This window comes from Rhagoletis pomonella, unplaced genomic scaffold (genome assembly GCF_013731165.1).
Source record: "Rhagoletis pomonella isolate Grant_MI unplaced genomic scaffold, Rhpom_1.0 Rhpom_scaffold_00012, whole genome shotgun sequence".
Lineage (NCBI taxonomy): Eukaryota > Metazoa > Arthropoda > Insecta > Diptera > Tephritidae > Rhagoletis > Rhagoletis pomonella.
In genome coordinates this window covers 21,729,676-21,747,035 of record NW_023458566.1, presented here as the reverse complement: position 1 = coordinate 21,747,035, position 17,360 = coordinate 21,729,676, and the positions used below count along the sequence as shown (strand labels likewise).

The 17,360-nt window shown below is 34.7% G+C and overlaps 2 protein-coding genes across 2 annotated transcripts in view; both read left to right on the top strand.

The window, feature by feature from the left end:
• The window catches only part of LOC118748081 (chromatin modification-related protein eaf-1), a gene marked incomplete in the record, with an annotated part of 80,808 nt that extends 77,659 nt beyond the window's left edge, over nt 1-3,149 (top strand). The window contains 5 exon segments of the mRNA XM_036482381.1: nt 344-581; nt 640-723; nt 827-994; nt 1,085-1,313; nt 1,405-3,149. Coding sequence (XP_036338274.1) covers nt 344-581; nt 640-723; nt 827-994; nt 1,085-1,313; nt 1,405-1,745 — 1,060 coding nt within the window.
• Nucleotides 3,150-11,741: 8,592 nt separating this feature from the next.
• Nucleotides 11,742-17,360, top strand: part of LOC118748080 (glycoprotein-N-acetylgalactosamine 3-beta-galactosyltransferase 1-like) — a 15,598-nt gene continuing 9,979 nt past the window's right edge. Inside the window, exons 1-3 of the mRNA XM_036482380.1 lie at nt 11,742-12,389; nt 12,446-12,542; nt 17,050-17,322. Coding sequence (XP_036338273.1) covers nt 11,941-12,389; nt 12,446-12,542; nt 17,050-17,322 — 819 coding nt within the window. The 5' untranslated portion in view covers nt 11,742-11,940. The remainder of the gene's footprint in view (nt 12,390-12,445; nt 12,543-17,049; nt 17,323-17,360) is intronic.

Genomic DNA, 17,360 nt, shown 5'->3' with positions numbered 1-17,360 from the left:
TATGTGTGTAGTTAGTGTATTGCATAAGAAATGCCATAAACAGTCAGCGGTTGCGCTCTATTCACCAATTGAATGCGATCGCGTTACATTTATGGTAGAGTAATTATAACCGAATTGCTTTGTGACTGCGCGTGAAACCGTTTTGGTGGAGCGCCGTGGTTGCATGCGTTTCGATACTGTCTCTACCGCAAAGTGAAATGGCGCTGGACTGCCTTTTGCACAAGGAAACAGAGATGCACAAATAGTATTTTAATGATATCTTTTTATAAATAAAAAGTTCCATTTTCTATTTGCTTGCCTTTTATTGCCTCAGCTAAATTCTAATTGTATTTTTTTTTTATAGCATCTCATTCGTTTCGCAATTTTCTACGCTGCCATCTGGGTTGCGTTTACGCACAAATAAGGGTCCTAAAGGCAAAGACGAACTGGGTAGTGAATTGCAATGCGATTCTGCTTTCGAACCGACTGAAATTTATCGCTTATGGGTCGATAGCCGCGAAGAGTACGTGGAGGGACGTCAAGAGGACGCCGAAGAATTCCTAAGCTATGTGCTCAACAAACTCAATGATGAAATGCTCGAGGTGAGTGATAAATTAAGCTTAAAAGTTTTTGTGCCGGCTAAATGAAAATTTTCCTCAGGTAATAAAACTGGTAGCTAAACCAAACGCCGAACAAAATGGTCGAAACGATGTTTCGGAGAGTGAAGACGGCGATGAGTGGCAGGTATGTTATACGAATTGTAGCATTAAGGGTAGATTCTACTAGATTTTGGTTGCTCCTTCACTGTTTACTCGTTTCAAATCTAAAACGTTTTGTTTTTCTATAGATGATTTGCAATAATCGCAATAAGGGTAGTGTCACACGCCAAACCGATTTCGGACGCACTCCCCTGAGCGACATATTCCGCGGCGAATTGCGTTCACGTTTGCAGCGTGAAGGCGAGCACTCTACCGATGACATTCAGCCATTCTTTACGTTGCAACTAAATATAGAAGTAAGCCCTTTTTTCCCGACAGTGCACATGTGTGCAAAATAATTATTTTATGTGGACGTATGTAATTGTTTAAATTTGGTTTATTTATAGAAAGCCGCTTCAGTGAAGGAAGCACTCGAAATATTGGTCGGCCGTGATCAGTTGGAGGGTGTAACTGGCAGCAAGACAAAACAAGAAGTTGTGGCTTGGCAACAAATGACACTGGAAAAGCTACCAACGATTTTAATTTTGCACTTGAAATGGTTCGATTACCGCTCGGATGGCTGCACCAAGATACTGAAGAAAGTCGAGTTCCCAGTGGATTTAAAAATCGACGCAAGTACGTAATTTCGTTTTTTTTTAGCTTTTAATTTCACTGATTCAAGTTATTCTAACGCATGTGTATTTTTAAATTTTCTTCGGCATTGTAGAAATTCTTGCATCCAAAAAATATTCAATGAAGCAACGCGCCTACCGCCTGTTCGCCGTGGTCTATCACGACGGCAAAGAAGCAACAAAAGGACATTACATCACCGATGTTTATCACACGGGCTACAGCAGCTGGCTGCGTTTTAATGACAGCTCAGTGAAACCGGTCAGCGAGAACGAAGTTCTCTATCCGAAAACACCGCGCGTGCCTTATTTACTGTACTATAGGCGTTGCGACACAATGCCACCGCAGCCCACGTCTTCGGCTGCTGGTGGTGGTAATGCAAACCCCTCGTACTCAAATGCAGCTAACAGTGGCCGAGACCGTGATAGCAACAAGTAAAAATGCGGCGAACGCAAAGCGTAAGTCGCGAGTAGACTACTACCAAATGGCAAAGCCAGTCCTGAGACACGTAGGCATGTACGTACGCATGAAGTGCGGCAATATGGAATAAACCACGGCCAAAGTAAGGTGTATCTGCAAAAGGGTATTCAATTGGATGCATCTACGCAATAGGTAATGGGGATTACAGCTTAAAAGAAACCAAAAACGTTTCTGACGCTGCCAATCCAAATGTGCGAAATCGAGCATATGTAATATATACTATAATTTTGTTTCAATTTTAAGTTTATACTGAACACATTATGCATGCAAATATGGCTGACACATACAATTTTATACGCACCTATACATATACTTTAAATTTAAGCATTTTTTTTTTGTTTTCTTTTTTGCATTGTATTGAAAATGCAAACAGTTGTTGGTTGTTGCCTTTGATCAAAAATTATGTTATGTATGAATGTAGTATGACGTATGCGAAACGTTTTCCGAATGACTTATAGGAAGCTGGATAAAGTAGGGATGAGGTTTGTTTTAGCAATTATTGGTTTATGATGACGGAGCAGAGCTCACGAGCAAATCCAGAGAGCAAATAGCATAGTGTTAAAGAAATGAGCGCATGTAAATGTTGTATATAATATATGATCATGTACAAATTACATATAAAATTCGTTAGAGAAATTAATTCGTCGCACATATGAGAATGCCTATATTTTGCAAGCAACAAGCGTACGCTTTTTTATTTGGAATTGAAATGATTGCATGAATGAATTCTATAAAAATAAAAACAAAATGCGACAACAACGAATACTATAGAAAACGAAATTAAAAGAAAAAGATTTAGATGAGATGTGAATTCTTTTGATGCAAATAAATGATAATGCTTGAAATAAAACGCTAGTAATGCTAGTTCAGCATAAAAAAGAACTGCATATGTATGCTATTTACAAATATGCATCAATGAAGATCAATTTAATTTAAATGTAGTGTTAATGGAACAATGAATATCGTTGAGAAAGAGTTAGTACATACAAACATATATTCAATAGTCATAATAAATTGCCTTTTTTTCTACAGAAAACAAAACCAATTAAAGGGATACATAGATTATCTATAACTCTTTTTTTTTTGTAATAACGTAATATTTAAGAAAAATACGATATATTATATTTACCATAGAAATTTTAAGCTAATGAAAAAACGGACGAAATAAAGTCTTTATTTTTCTTATTATCGTGCGAGTGTGTGACATGCGTTCAAGTTACCAAAAATTGACATTATTCAATAAAATCGACTCCGTTCTGACTGACTACACGCCAATAAAAGAAGTACAAGATTTAAAAAAAAAGCCAGTGGCAAGCTAAGCAGCTTTTTGACATAATACATTGGGTTAAATACACATATATGTATAAGAATAAATTTATTTGTTGCACAGCTCCTTTCCTTGAAAAAATTTAGTTAAATAAAGGATTTCGTAAGGATGTATGAAATTTTTCAAAATCAAGCCACGCATCTTTTCCCGCACCATTATATTAAGGCACTAGGGGTATTCAGGCGTTAATGCGAAATGCAATTGAAACGATGCGAAATGTGAAATTACAAAATTATATATCAATGTCATGTTGTCGCATCAGTCATTGCAGTTGCTCATGGTTGGTATATAGTGAAATAGCGATCTCACACTTTGCATCTTTGCAACTGCATTTCGCATTAACACCAGCATATCTCTACTTACTTTTATTTCAATTTCCATGTTCTTTGTTCTGTAAAATAAAAATTTAATACATATATTGATGTTTTTGAGCTATAATGCTCAAATAATAAAATATTTTTTCAAACTAATACTAGCTCGTATAAATATTAAATTTAAGTTAAAATAAATGCTTTGAATATGCTTTAAAATTTGAAGACGCTCAGTTACGTGTTTGCACTTCATGAGTAGTTGCTTGATACATACATACATATATGAAATACGTCGATTTATTAGAGAAAGGAAAATAATACGCATAATTAATTTACAAGTTAACGCTAGCTGTAGGTATACTACATATGAATAAATATCTAACACGCATGTACGTAAACATATATGTAACTTTATTATCTCATAAGAGTTTATGAATACATAATCTTATCAGCACATACATACATACATAAGTTTTAGGTGCAGACACACAATGCACGGCTCTAAATTAAAGAACTATCGGACGAGATCGCAAATAACAGTTAACCAGCAAACAAAGATTTTCTGTTTCTCCCATTTGGCTTGCATATTTTTTTTTTATGGGGAAAAGGTTTCTCACTGTGCAATACGCATTCGCCCGTATATAAACGTAAAATTATATATGCATACCTCTCGCCCGGTGAGATTTCGAAATGAATTACATATATGTATTTTGTTTATAATTTTTTCATTATCACGGATGGTTGTTATATTAAGTTTCTCTTATATTCGTGATTAAGTTAGCGTGCCGCCTATCAAAGAAAATAAATATAAATGACGCGTGAAAAAAATGAAATAGTTTGTGTCAATGTTTGTTAGATAGACTGTACTTTTAAAAAATATTGCGTTTTAAATCCGATTATTTTGTGCATTTTTAGTTTTTAAATCAAAAATAATAGTTTTTTGTGCAGATTTCGTTCAGAATTTTATCGCTATTTTTTTTTAAGAATCTTCGTGTCTAAAATTTCAGCATTTTTGGGATTTTTTGGAAGATCGGAATGTTTTCAGAAGTATAGAAATTCTTCCGAACTATAGAAAATTTTCGGATAGAAGTTTCTCAGAATTATCTAATTTTTTCTGGGTTAACGAAATTTTTTGGACTGCAGATTTTTCCCAAATTATCGGACTTTTCGGTATTATAGAACATTTTCAGAATTATGGTGACTTTTCGAAATTATCGAGATTTTTTCGGGATTTTCGATTTTTTCAAATTTTATTTTTTTTTTCAGTATCGACAATTTTTCGGAATCATCAGAATTTTTTCCGAGTAATGGGTGTTTTCCCCTGAATTATCGTTTTCGTTTTTTCGCCCGTGTTTTTTTGCCTGATCTTTGAGAACGTTTGAGGAATCTGCGTAATTAACTTTTCGGTGTTGTTCTGAAAACTTAGTTCATTATTTTAGCCTTAAAAAATTAAAAACTAGAACTTCTAGCACAAAATACAAAGGGTAAAAAGTTAAATAAAATTTTTACTTCTATTTTAGAATGCATATGGGATATTTGGTAAATTGTGCTCTGGGCTGTTTTTTTTTTGCTTGGCATATCATTGTCTTTTACTAGCATGAAATAGCTTTTAGGGTTTGGGAAAAAATCGTTATTTTTTAATAATTTTAAAGCTTATTGAAATATGAAGATTGTAACTGAAAAATTAATGAAATATGATTTTTGCAGAATGAATGTGTTTTATGGTCTATAATTTTTTTCGTTATTTATTTGCAGATATTTTACATTTACAAATTATAAAAAACTTCTACAAATACTAACATACACACGTTTTACCACCCCACCATAAATCATTCATTCTATTGCTGCTCCAATTAAAATTTTACTTCTAATAATATGTAGCTTTTACACTATACTATATTTGAAGCTGTAATTGAAAGCAAATCATTGATAGCTACTATTTAATTAACCATAATAACGAATAAGATAAAATAAAGCTATAAGGAAAAAAAACAGAACCAACCATAAACATACAATTACAAATACATACTAACTTCATAAATATTAACTTCTAAATATTCGTTGTAGTTTCTCGTTAAATTAAGTTGTCAAATCCGACAGCGTAATATAAATCTGCATATTTTTGAGTGTAGTATGAAAAGTAGAATTTTTTAAATAGCCGTTGTATGAGTAAAATAGAATTTGCGAGGTGGCGTGCCAACAAGAAAATTTAGCGAAAGTTTTCCACAAAAAATAATAAAAGATAAGCTAAGCAATAACTGAAATATTTCAAAATATTTAAATAGTTGAGTAAGGATTACTAAAAAAAAAAAAATAAATATAAGGAAAGAAAACAAGAACACCAATTTTTGGTGTTAACATATATATACATATGTATGAAGAAATACAAGGAGAAGAAGAAGAAGCAGATACTAATGTTGCTGTAGAGCACAAATCTATTTGGAAAATTATTTTTCATTGTTCGTAAACACTTTTAATCCTTTAAATTACTTTCTAACCTTGCATGAGTGAAACAAAATTGTATAACGAATCAACTAAAACAACAACTAAGTACTTTGTTTTTGTAAGCCAACTATGCAGCAACACAAAAAGAAAAATATGTCTTTTAAATTCGCTTCAAACTCAAGCTATATAAAATGTAATATAATTACGTAAAAAATATATGTATGTAGATTTGAAAATATACAAGTAACTATCCGTACCCATAAAAATATGTAGCAAAAAATAAAATCCGAAGAATTTGCTGAATTCATAAATACAAGCGAAATAATGATAATGCAATGTAATTTAGTGAAAAATAGTTTATTTTTGTAAGCAGAAAGAAAAGCGGAAAAACACACAGAAAAGCAGCAGCGAAGAACGGGTTAACGCCAGCCACTGACAGAATATCGGCCGTTTATTTAAGCGAAAAAGTCGGTGTCGTGCAGCTGACGGTTTAGCCTGCTCTCCAAAATTGTAATAAAAAAAATAATAGGTTCCTAAATGTAAGCACTGCAAACATATATGTAGATACATATATACACACATACTTTACACATACACCCAAGTACATACATACATACATTGACATATTTATAGAGCATAAAATAAGTAGTTAAAATGAAAAGCGTAATTTAAGCTTAGCTATATATATGCGTTTTGAGCGATATAGATATACATACCCAAACACATACAAAAAAGTATACAACAGCATGAAAATACATATTTACGTTTGTAATGATTTAGTAAGAGAAAATTAATGCTCCTCCTTTGGCGTCAATGCCACTTAAATTTTTGATTTCTTTTCCTTGATTTGCATCTAACAAACACATACACACTTCTGCTGTGTTTGGTATAACGGTGATAACTCCAGAAAAATGTTGCTTTCGGAAACTTTAGGAAAAAGTTGCTTGCATTTTCGATGGAGGCAAATTGCTTCTGAATCTATTCTTGGTACAGCTTTGAAAATGTTAGGAAATGTCAAAATAAAAGCAATTTGCAATAGCCTCTATGCACCCATTGATTTATGGGCCCATTACGTATAGCAATGCAAATTTGTTGGCTTGCTGATGGATAACGCCACTGAAACGAAAATCTATATATTGTGAATAGCAACTTTAGATATGTAGGTGCTAAGAAGGTTGAAGGTAATAGAATTTTGAGGCACCAGGAATGAAGACTTCAGTGTACACAAGCTACAAGCTGGAGAAACAGTTGGAAATATAAATGCATTTTCTCAATAAAAATTTCACCGGCAGCCATAAAAATGCAGTTGACAATATAGCAAGTCAGTTACCAGCTTTTAGTTGCCCGCTGTCATCGAAATACATAATTTACACTGGCGATCAAAACCGATTGCATGCACGACATTTTATTATTTGCAGTAGCATAGCTTTTTTTATAAGCGGATGCTTTGAAAATTTCCGGACTTTGTAGCACAAAAGTGAAATGATTCGTTTGCCAGCAGGACGGGGATCCAAAGAATTCTGAACGTATTCTCGGACGTATGAAAATCGCAATTAAAGATAAGGGAGTCTCCACAATCCTGTTGGTATCAACCTTCAAAAATCGCCAAACAGAAAAGTTCAAAACTAAGTGAATAGAGCTGCTCCACGTTTTTGCTGTGAACCGCTTGTTTCTTGTTAAAGCTTGGCTTTTCTGTATACTAGGCTTTATTCCTTGGATAACAAGGACCAATTGCTGAAAATTTCAAAGCAATCCGCATACTAAAAAAGTTATGCTACTGTAAGTAATAAAATGTCGTACATGCGCTCGGTTTTGATCGCCAGTGCAAACTGAACAAAAAAGCTAACAATTATAGACAATTTTTTGCTAATAAATTTTAGGAGCAATTTTTGATTTCGTTTAGGCTAGCTGTTTGTCTGGCATTTTATCTGTTAAATTTTCAATAGAACATTTTTTTTTTTTAATTATTGATAAAAAAAGTCTTTGCTACAAGACGTTTGCAAGCTGTATTAGAAGAATTTCCAATAGATCTGCGTCTCCAAGGCATACGAGGTGTGTTTCTAAAGCAACCGAAATTAAATAAAAGAAGAAATGTAAGCTTGTCGCTGCTTGTCTGGAGCAAAGTAAAATCTGCGTTGCTACCTTTTTTATGTAAAATTCCCGCTTCTAACAGAAGCTGAATCAGAAGGCCAGATAGTAATTTCGTAATTAAAAAAAACCGACTTCAATGCTCATATAATATTAGGATTCCCGTTAGTTTCTTCATGATCCAATGACCCCGAACTACTAGAGATGGGTGCGGGACTAAGTGTTCAACGCCGATCCAGTTTTTCAGAATTATACCGTGTAAAGTTCACATTGCTTTCGAGTTATTTTAAATAAAAGTTATACTTAATTTTTTTTTTCTCCAATATTCTACTTTCGTCACACTGAAAAATCTGGCATCAATCAACTATTCCGTTTTCCTTTGTTGTTAGTTTTCATCGCAATAAAACATTAAAAGTGGTTGCCGTGCGAGGCCACCGTGGTTCACAGTTATCGGGTAACATTCATAAAAAAAGAACAAAAAAATATTCGGACGAATTGCAAACCGCCTTTTTTTGAAGTCGATTAAAAATAGATTTTAATTTCCGAAAATCGTTATTTGATATTTCTTCATTATAGATTATTATTATTTCGCACAAATTCGTCAAAACTGTAAAATGACAACACTCGATTGGTTTGAAATTACTTTCAGCAAAAATGGAAGTTGCTAGTGTAGTGCAAGCGAGTTAAAATTCATTTTCGAAAGCGATTTGATTTCAGAAAATAACAAAAGTATTGTTCGGGTGCTCCCACTCTCAATGCATTGAAAAAGTACTTGCGTTGCCACGTCTGCCTACACTTCCATATACAAGTACCCAAGTATACATATTTTTGATTATATCGCGTTAGGTTTTAATTTGTCACTCAATAGCATCTAAGGCTGTGTGCATAAATGAATTTTCGAGCAAATTTTTTCACTGGGTGGTCTCCTAAACTGGAAATAGTATGAAAATCTGCGCAAGGTCTCGAAAATTTGTGCTATTTTGTTGTTTTTTTTTTTACCCGTTCTGTTTTCGTTTGATATCAGGTTTCACTATTCAAAAAGAGAACCTAAAATTATTGCGACTTGGTTTTCAATTATAGACTGTTTAAATTGATGATTTCTTTTTGTTATTACAACACTTGATGAAAAAGTCTTTATCATTGGGAGAAGAGCAGAAAACTGAACTTGGAGCATTATATAAGAAAAAATTGACTTGCTTTTTATTGCTTCGAAAATTCATATGTAAAACGTATGTAACTAAATTTATTTGTTAGAAAAAAAATAAAGATATCAATTATATGTATGCAGATATTAAAATTTTATAACCTTTGTTATGTAATTAAAAAAATCTTATTTAGTAATTAAAAATATCTTATCTTACATACCTATCGCACACCTAGATCTAAAGTGAGCTAACTCAAAAATCCGCGCGGGGGAAATATAACTGTTTGTGGATCGTACAGATTCAACGAATTGATTCATGCAGAAAAATCGTCCTAAGTTTTTTTTTTTTTTTGAGTTGATCGCACTTTAGATCTACATAGGTGTGTGATATGTACGCATAATATGTAGTGACATTATAAGTAAATATGTATGCTTATTCCATTTGTGTTATGTTCTTTTAGTCGTTAGTTTAAAGAAATACAAAATAAAATGTTTTGGTATGGTATTGAAAAAAAAAAACAAAAAAAAAACAACTGCCAAGCATCCACTCACATTTTACAATAGTCGAAGCATCATTAGGCACAAAATATACACACACACATACGTACATATGTACACATAAGCACTCTCACATGGTTTATAAATAGCAGCTGTTTTTAACTTGGTATTTTCTGTTTTATTTTTTCCAAAATTAAAATATTTACTGATTTTTTTTTTTTGAACAAAAAACAAAATTCGTTTGAACTGAGCAAAGCTTGAAAATGTAAGTTTATATAAAAAAGCGAACTACAACAAATTGGCAAGTGCACTTATTGAAACGCATTTAAACAATACAAAATAAATGCAGAAAAGCAAAAAACACAAAAAAAAAAATATGATAAAAATATTAAAAATATATACTATATACAACAAAATACAGCTAGATATATGTAAGTGGAGTAATATTAGCAAACAAATTAATCTAACAAATTTAGTAAAGTTATATGCAAATTAAATATTAAAATTAGTAGCAAAAAGTCAAACCGCCAACTTGTAAACAGTTTATTACATTTTTCTATAAACAAAATAAAATAAATGATACCGGCGTGCAGCAGTACACGTTGCGAAAAAGGCAAAACGAAATTACTAAATTCAAATAAACAAATAAAATGAAATTAAAAAAAAAAAAATAACCAAAAAAATGAAATGAATGTGAAAATGTGGACCCGCATAAATGTTTGATGGAAATGCAAAGTATGATATAGTAAATTTAATAAAAAAAAAAAAAAAATTACTAAAGTTAAACAACAACAAAAAAAAAAATTAAAATGTAATGAGGAATTAGTTTAAAATTAATAACACAATGGAATTAAAATATTATAAAAAATAACATGTATGACAACAGAAATATTAATAAATATATTTAATATGAATAACTCAATGAATTAGATGTTGTTGTTTCTATTTCGTTTGTTCGTGTTAAAATATGAGATAAGTTTTTTGCAATTGCGATCCAGGAAAAAGCAATGAAGACGTAAAACTGGAGAAATCTCAGGTAGCCAAGGACCTCATGAATAAGATTGATGTTGTGGTTGTTGTAGCGGCTGGTTAATTCTGAGGATTTTTGAAATTTTCTTCCATACAAAGTATGTTCGACAATTTTTTTTTTTTTGTAATGGAAGAAAGTGATAAAACCATCCGTAGAAAAAATTATCAAAAAGCAACGCGAATTCTTAGCCACTTGAAACTTGCACTTTATTGAGCGGGAATTCAATGCGCTATAAAAAGTTTGTTGTTGTTGTAAAGCACATACATATATGTATGGTTTTTGTTAGATAATGTATTTTTATAAAAAATTATAAAAAATTAAACAAGCAAATTAAAAATAGCTACAACTTTTCAAAATGTTACGTACCTATTATTTTTCACATGACTGTATATTGGGTACGTCGGGGTTTATTCAGGATAAGTAAGAGTTTAACCAAATACAGTATCCACACCGCAATTGAGTCTCTGTGGCTGGGACGGGAATTGGCGAAGGTGGTGACAGTTTCCGCGTGAATGTCGTTTATTGCCTCTCTGTAGAGTGGTCCAAACAATTTTTTCCCGAGAAGCGGTTGTAGAGAGAAGAAACCTTTAAGTAACCTCTTTTAATATTGCAAATATAACTACTTATACTTAAGTCAAAGCTTCTTGCTCATTTAACAGAATCATCCTTGTTGCTATTGTTGTAAGATGTTATTTTTATAAACATTGAAGTACATATGTACGTACGCATGTTCCAATTTGATGAAAACAGGTTTCCGCTAATGCTATACAAAAAAAGAATTCAGTCGCGTCACTGCTCATGGGCGGTCTCTCAATTTTGTTTATTCTTTTTCTTAACTCAACGCCAATCTCACTTGGCGCACTCAATCTTAGCAACAAAGTTTTGGCCATGCGATTTGTTTTGAAACGCAATGCAGTGAGTTTTTCAAGCACTCCAAGTTCAAAGTTACGAAGGTGCTCCAAGATGATAACAACAACAACAACAGCGGCTGTAGAGAGCGCGCTTAAATGAGAGTAATAGGCAGCTGCAAGATCAGCGTTGATCGTGGCGGTGACTCAGTTGCCATTGAACTGATCAAATATTTGGCTCGATTATTTCGCATCGTTACTTCATTGTTAACAGTTTTCTTCTTGTTCGGCCCGGGTAACAACAATGTGTGTCAAAGGTGGTGGGATAGGCGCCTACGTTGGTGTTTAATTTGGTACTACACTCAATAAGATCACCAATAATTCACGAGTGAAAGTAAATAAACCTGTTTTCGAAGCGAAAATATTTATTGTATGCCGCAATAGCCACAATAAATTCCAAGCATGTTCTATAGAAACGTAGTCTGCTTGCTGATTGGCTTAATTGTGGGAGTGCGGCTCACCGATTTCTGCGATTATGTCAAGTTGCAGCAGCCGAACCGCAGTGTGCGACAGAATTACACAAATCTTACACACACCAATACACTTACAGCGGCGCAGGATGCCGATACACTTCCGGAATATTTGTTTAACACCACTCGTGTTTTGTGTTGGATCATGACTATGCCAGAGAACCATTTGCGACGTGCGGTGCATATACGCAACACTTGGGGCAGACGGTGCAATAAGTTGCTCTTCATGACCACCAAAGACGATAGCTTCTTGGAGACGGTGCGTTTGGATGTGCCTGAAGGTCGAGATTATTTATGGCACAAGACGCGCGCTGCTTTCAATTATATCAGCGACCATCACTTAGACGACGCCGACTGGTTTCTCAAGGCCGACGATGATAGGTACGTTAGAGCGTTGATGATAAAACAGACTCAAATATTTACGTTTATACTTTTAGTTACTTCATTATGGAAAATTTGCGTGCATTTCTCTATCAATTCTCTCCAGATGCGCCGGTATACTTTGGCTGCAAATTTCATCCGTTCGTCAAACAGGTAAATCATCTTAAAAAAGATTATTTATATAAAACCTTAGATACCCAATCTCATGGCGTGTGTACTAGTAGACCACTGTTGGCTAGAGAAAGCTGCGAACTGTGCGATCCTTTAGCAGCAATCGCCAAGGATGGAAACGACTAACAACGTATTAGGTGGTCTAGAAATTCTGCGTATTCTAAGTACATATCGTCGTTTAAAGTACCCCGTATCGTGGTTCTTCCGGAAGCTCTTGAGATCAAGCCTTATCCATTTATACCCAAATATCGATAGATATAAAAGGTAGAGATAATTGGGGATAAAAGAGAGGACCGTGTTGAAATAAGACCGGATTTACTCACTCCTGCAAAATTTTGGCAACCTTACACGCGAGGTTTTGCATTCTCTTCGTACTCGCTTTTGTACTTTAAACGACGATATGTAGTATATTGGACTTCACTGGAAATGCGAACACTTTAATTAGTATTGATATCAAGCGAGTTTTATTAATTTGCACTCCGGTGCTGTGCGGCTTCTGCGCAGTTCGTTTGAGATCATAAACGACCGGCTGATTGACCACTTCGGGCTAAGTCTAACAGTTTTGTTGCCTAAGTTCAAATAGCAGGCCGACTCTCTGAGCAACTGGTGAGGTTAGGTGAGCAGAGCGTACATTATGCCGCAGCCCCTTTGCTAATTACTTTTAGTTGGCAATGCTTATACCTTCATTCGGATGCCCCTTGCCAATCCTCTCGGAAAGTTCAGTAGAGCTCACTCCATAAATCGGGGTTTCCTAAAATAATCAACCACATATTAGCTCTGTCAGCATGTGGGCGATGTTGTAGTAGTCGTTCAAGATAAGTTTCGCCAGACCTTAAGCGATATAACAGAGTCCACCTTGACCTGCTAAAAAACTGCGTTCTGAGCTAAACCCAGCTAAGACTTAGTTAGTTCTCTTTACTAGGCGGTACAAAAGGTCGAGTAATTACAGTAATTACTCAGCACGAACAAATGCTAATAATTATGAAAGAGGATGTCTCCCAAACCAACGACGGTATGAGTTTTTAAGGGAGTCGTAAGTGTTTGCATTTTGGCCAAAAGTGCAACTAATTTATCGAAAATATTATGTATAAAATGACTTCAAATAAAATGTTTGTCCTCAGACTTCTACAGTAGAATTTGATGAAGATTTCTTGTGGTAGATTTTAACCCTGTAACTCCTACTCAAATGGGCTTTTTTGTCACGCCCTCAAAACAGCTATACCGAAAGGTCATTAACAAAGGCTAAATTGTTGGACTGTATTATCGACAAAAAGCTGCTCTGGAATTTGTTGCATGCCCTTTGACTCTCTAAATGCGATCTTTCATCTAAGGATTAAATAATCCGGCTCAATGCTAGAGGGATCCTCAGATCATTCCGACTATTATATACGAGTATGCCCTATGTAAAGGGACAGGAGTTTTCTTCCCTGGATTGAGGACATACAATTATTCGACTTCTCGAGCACTTAAGTGAATATCAAGCGGAAGTGTTGGCCATCCAGGAAGCATTACGGAGACTTGCTCAACGACCTATAAAGAGGAAACAATCTTGATCTCCCCTGGCCATCAGGCAGCCCTGAATGCCGTAAGCCTCTGAATGAGATGATCTAAGATTAGAGACTTCAACTCTCTAAGAACTCCAGCCTAACCTGAACCATCTCTGCCAGGCTAAGGCTCGATTCCTGTCTTGGAAAATATATTTCTCCTTGGCTTTATCATCCCTCCATTTGTTAAAATTCTTAGTGAAAATTCTTTTTGCTCGGCGCTAACGCCGCGTTATTGTGGGATGCTTCATGATGCAAATTGTATGGGCATAAGGATTTTTGGCGGGCCAATTTAAAGGCGACAGTAAGTTGACCAATGAGGTGGCAAATTTTAAGGAAAAATGAAACGGGGACCTAAAGGCTTCATATATGTTTAGTCGGGTCAATGGCGTTCACCAAATCGATAACGTTTCAAATATCGATAAAACCACGAGAAACATATCGATTAATATATAGACAACCAAAGTGCACATGAGAGAAATTTAAAAATCTACTTAAGCTCTTTATAACAAATTGCTGAGGGGACTCATGGAATAGCACTAAACGCCTTGAGGCGCTAATTGAGCCACATTTCTGTCGAATGTGGACGAACTTTTCATATGATTCATATCCGGTATTTCATGGAATCGCATGAATGCTTAAATTTGACAGTGCCTACCAACGAGGAAATAAACATACATATGTATATACATAGACAAAAGAAAATTTCAAAACCATAAACGATTTGAGTATTGTTTAAATTGTTTTGTGTACGCGACGCGTGACCCAATGGCAAATATTAACTTGGCAAACGCCAACACGCAACCATCATCATACTCATACGTACACTCAAATATTCAGTGTATGCGGATGCAAACACATAAATACCTAGTTATGTACCTACATACCTAACAAAACCAAAAATGCCGAGCATTACCAAAAACCTGCTCTTATTTTCGAAAATCACCGTTACACAGAGCCAGCAGCAGCAACGACTTTCAAACCGACTAAGCACCCTACGCCATCCACCAGAACGACACAGAGCCGCACACAATCAACATACTCAAAACTCATCCCACGCACAGCAAAGTGTCCCTGCAGGGAAAGATTATAGTTGTGAACTAGGTATGTACGAGTAGAATTCTACCAGTTTGCGTTTTAGCCCAATTAGTTGACGTTCTATACTTTTTCAATGTTAGCGATTGGTGTTTTTAACATGGTGGTGCCCTCCGAGATGTCAATTGTCTGACGATGCATCAGCACCTACCAGTAGAATTTAGAATTTAGTAGCATCATACCCCTGCAAGAACAGTGACTATTATTTGACAAATCATTTGAGGGGCAAGACTGATAGAGATTTCTGTCACTGGCTACCTACAAGTTTCTATCAAATTCTAAAGGGCAGTGTGAAAAATCTGATGTAAACATTTGTGTACAAATTCTTCCGTCTTCCTCCAACTTATGGCCTTATTTTATGGTCTGTTTTTAACCAACGCAAAAATTTGCACATGTGTTAGTAAGATAAATGAGAATGTGTTAGTTTCCATCACACAATTATTGTAGGGACTTGTTTACCGAATAGTCTGCAAATTCATCCCCAAAGAAAATTCAAAACGAATTCGAACCAGCAATCTCAGGACCAAAAGCGGTAGTCTTCACACGACGCCACAACCGACATTTGTATGAAAAAAAATGCAATTAAATAAATGCGTTTTATTGTTTCCTTTGACAATTCAAAGGCAGATGTCGCTGATTGCATAGTTGTTCGAAATCGTCAAACTGGTAGGTAGGTTTAGCTCATACCAGTTAATTAACTGGTATTTTTACTGACTGGTTTGGCTTTTCACTGCAGTTTACTTACATTTACAATCCAATCATTGTCATACACATGCATGGGTACATACATATGTACTAGGAATGTTAATCCCGGGATTCTTGGCAAATAATCCCGGCATTTTCGGGATTTGTAATTTGCACTGATGGCAATAATTCCTTTTCTTGATAATTAATCTTTTTTATAAATGTCTAGCTCATTATACATATAACACCGTGCGATAGTAAATATTACACACAAAAATCAATATATTCGCGAAACCATGGGCCAAATATAGTAAAATTGCATTTTTAGGTTTTCACTCTGACGTCAGTAATTCAAAAATGATTTGAAAAATTCAGTGAAATGTCCTTAGCCAAAAAGTATGGGTATCATATTAAAAAGGAAATTCTGGTAAGTATTGAGAATGTCCTTTTAAAATTTTGTCCTGGAAATTTCGCAATATTTGTTTTTGAAAAAATTATATGTTAAGGACTGACATAAACTCGATAACATCCTCGAATCTCGTCCTTCTAACTTTATCAACTTAAAAAATTAACTATTCGTTCTTGTGAATCCAAAAAATTTAAATAATTTCAAATTCCAGAAATTTCCTTTTAAATTTGGTACCCATATTTTTGTTCTACATTGCATTGAATTTTTTAAATAATTTTCGGAATTAATCATATCTTTGAAATTACAACGTCCTTTAAAATAAATCCTGGGGAGAAAAAATAAAAACGCCTATTTAAATAAGAAAGTAGGTTTCAAACCCCCATTTATTTATTATTTATTTTATGGTAGGGGAGCTTCTCAAACAATATAGACGCAATTTTCTCGATTCAAGTTGTTGAAAAATAATAAATACCTAAATTCCGGGACTAGTCCCGTGATACCGGCATTGTGCGAACGACATCCCGGGATCGTAAAACGTGAAAAAATTAACATCGCTAATATGTACATATTTACCTACACTAAATAAATGAATGTATACTTTTGCAATATTTGCTGTCGCGCAATATTCTTATTTGTGCAAATTTGGCGTTACTTATTTGTTTGTGTGTTTTGTTGCTTTACTTTTTTTGTACTATGTACTTCTATTTCTATTTACATATATATTTTTGTTGCTATTTTGTGTTTTTGCCGAAATTAGGGTTACATGTCTGGTGGTGCCGGTTACGTACTCAGCCGTGCTGCATTGCGTCGCTTCGCTGAGGTCGCCTCATCCAACAACAGCGCGTGCTCGCAAACCCAACTCTCCGAGGACAAAGAGATGGGTATTTGTTTGCAGAATGCCGGCGTTGTGGCGGGTGATGCGCGCGACGAGTTGGGTGCCGAACGCTTCCATCCATTGGCGCCAATACATCTGATACCTGTCGATACGTCGGAATGGTATCCATTGTACCTGTTCTACAAACGAGATAAGGTCAGTTGGACAAAGCTTACAGAAAGTGGGGTGTTTGG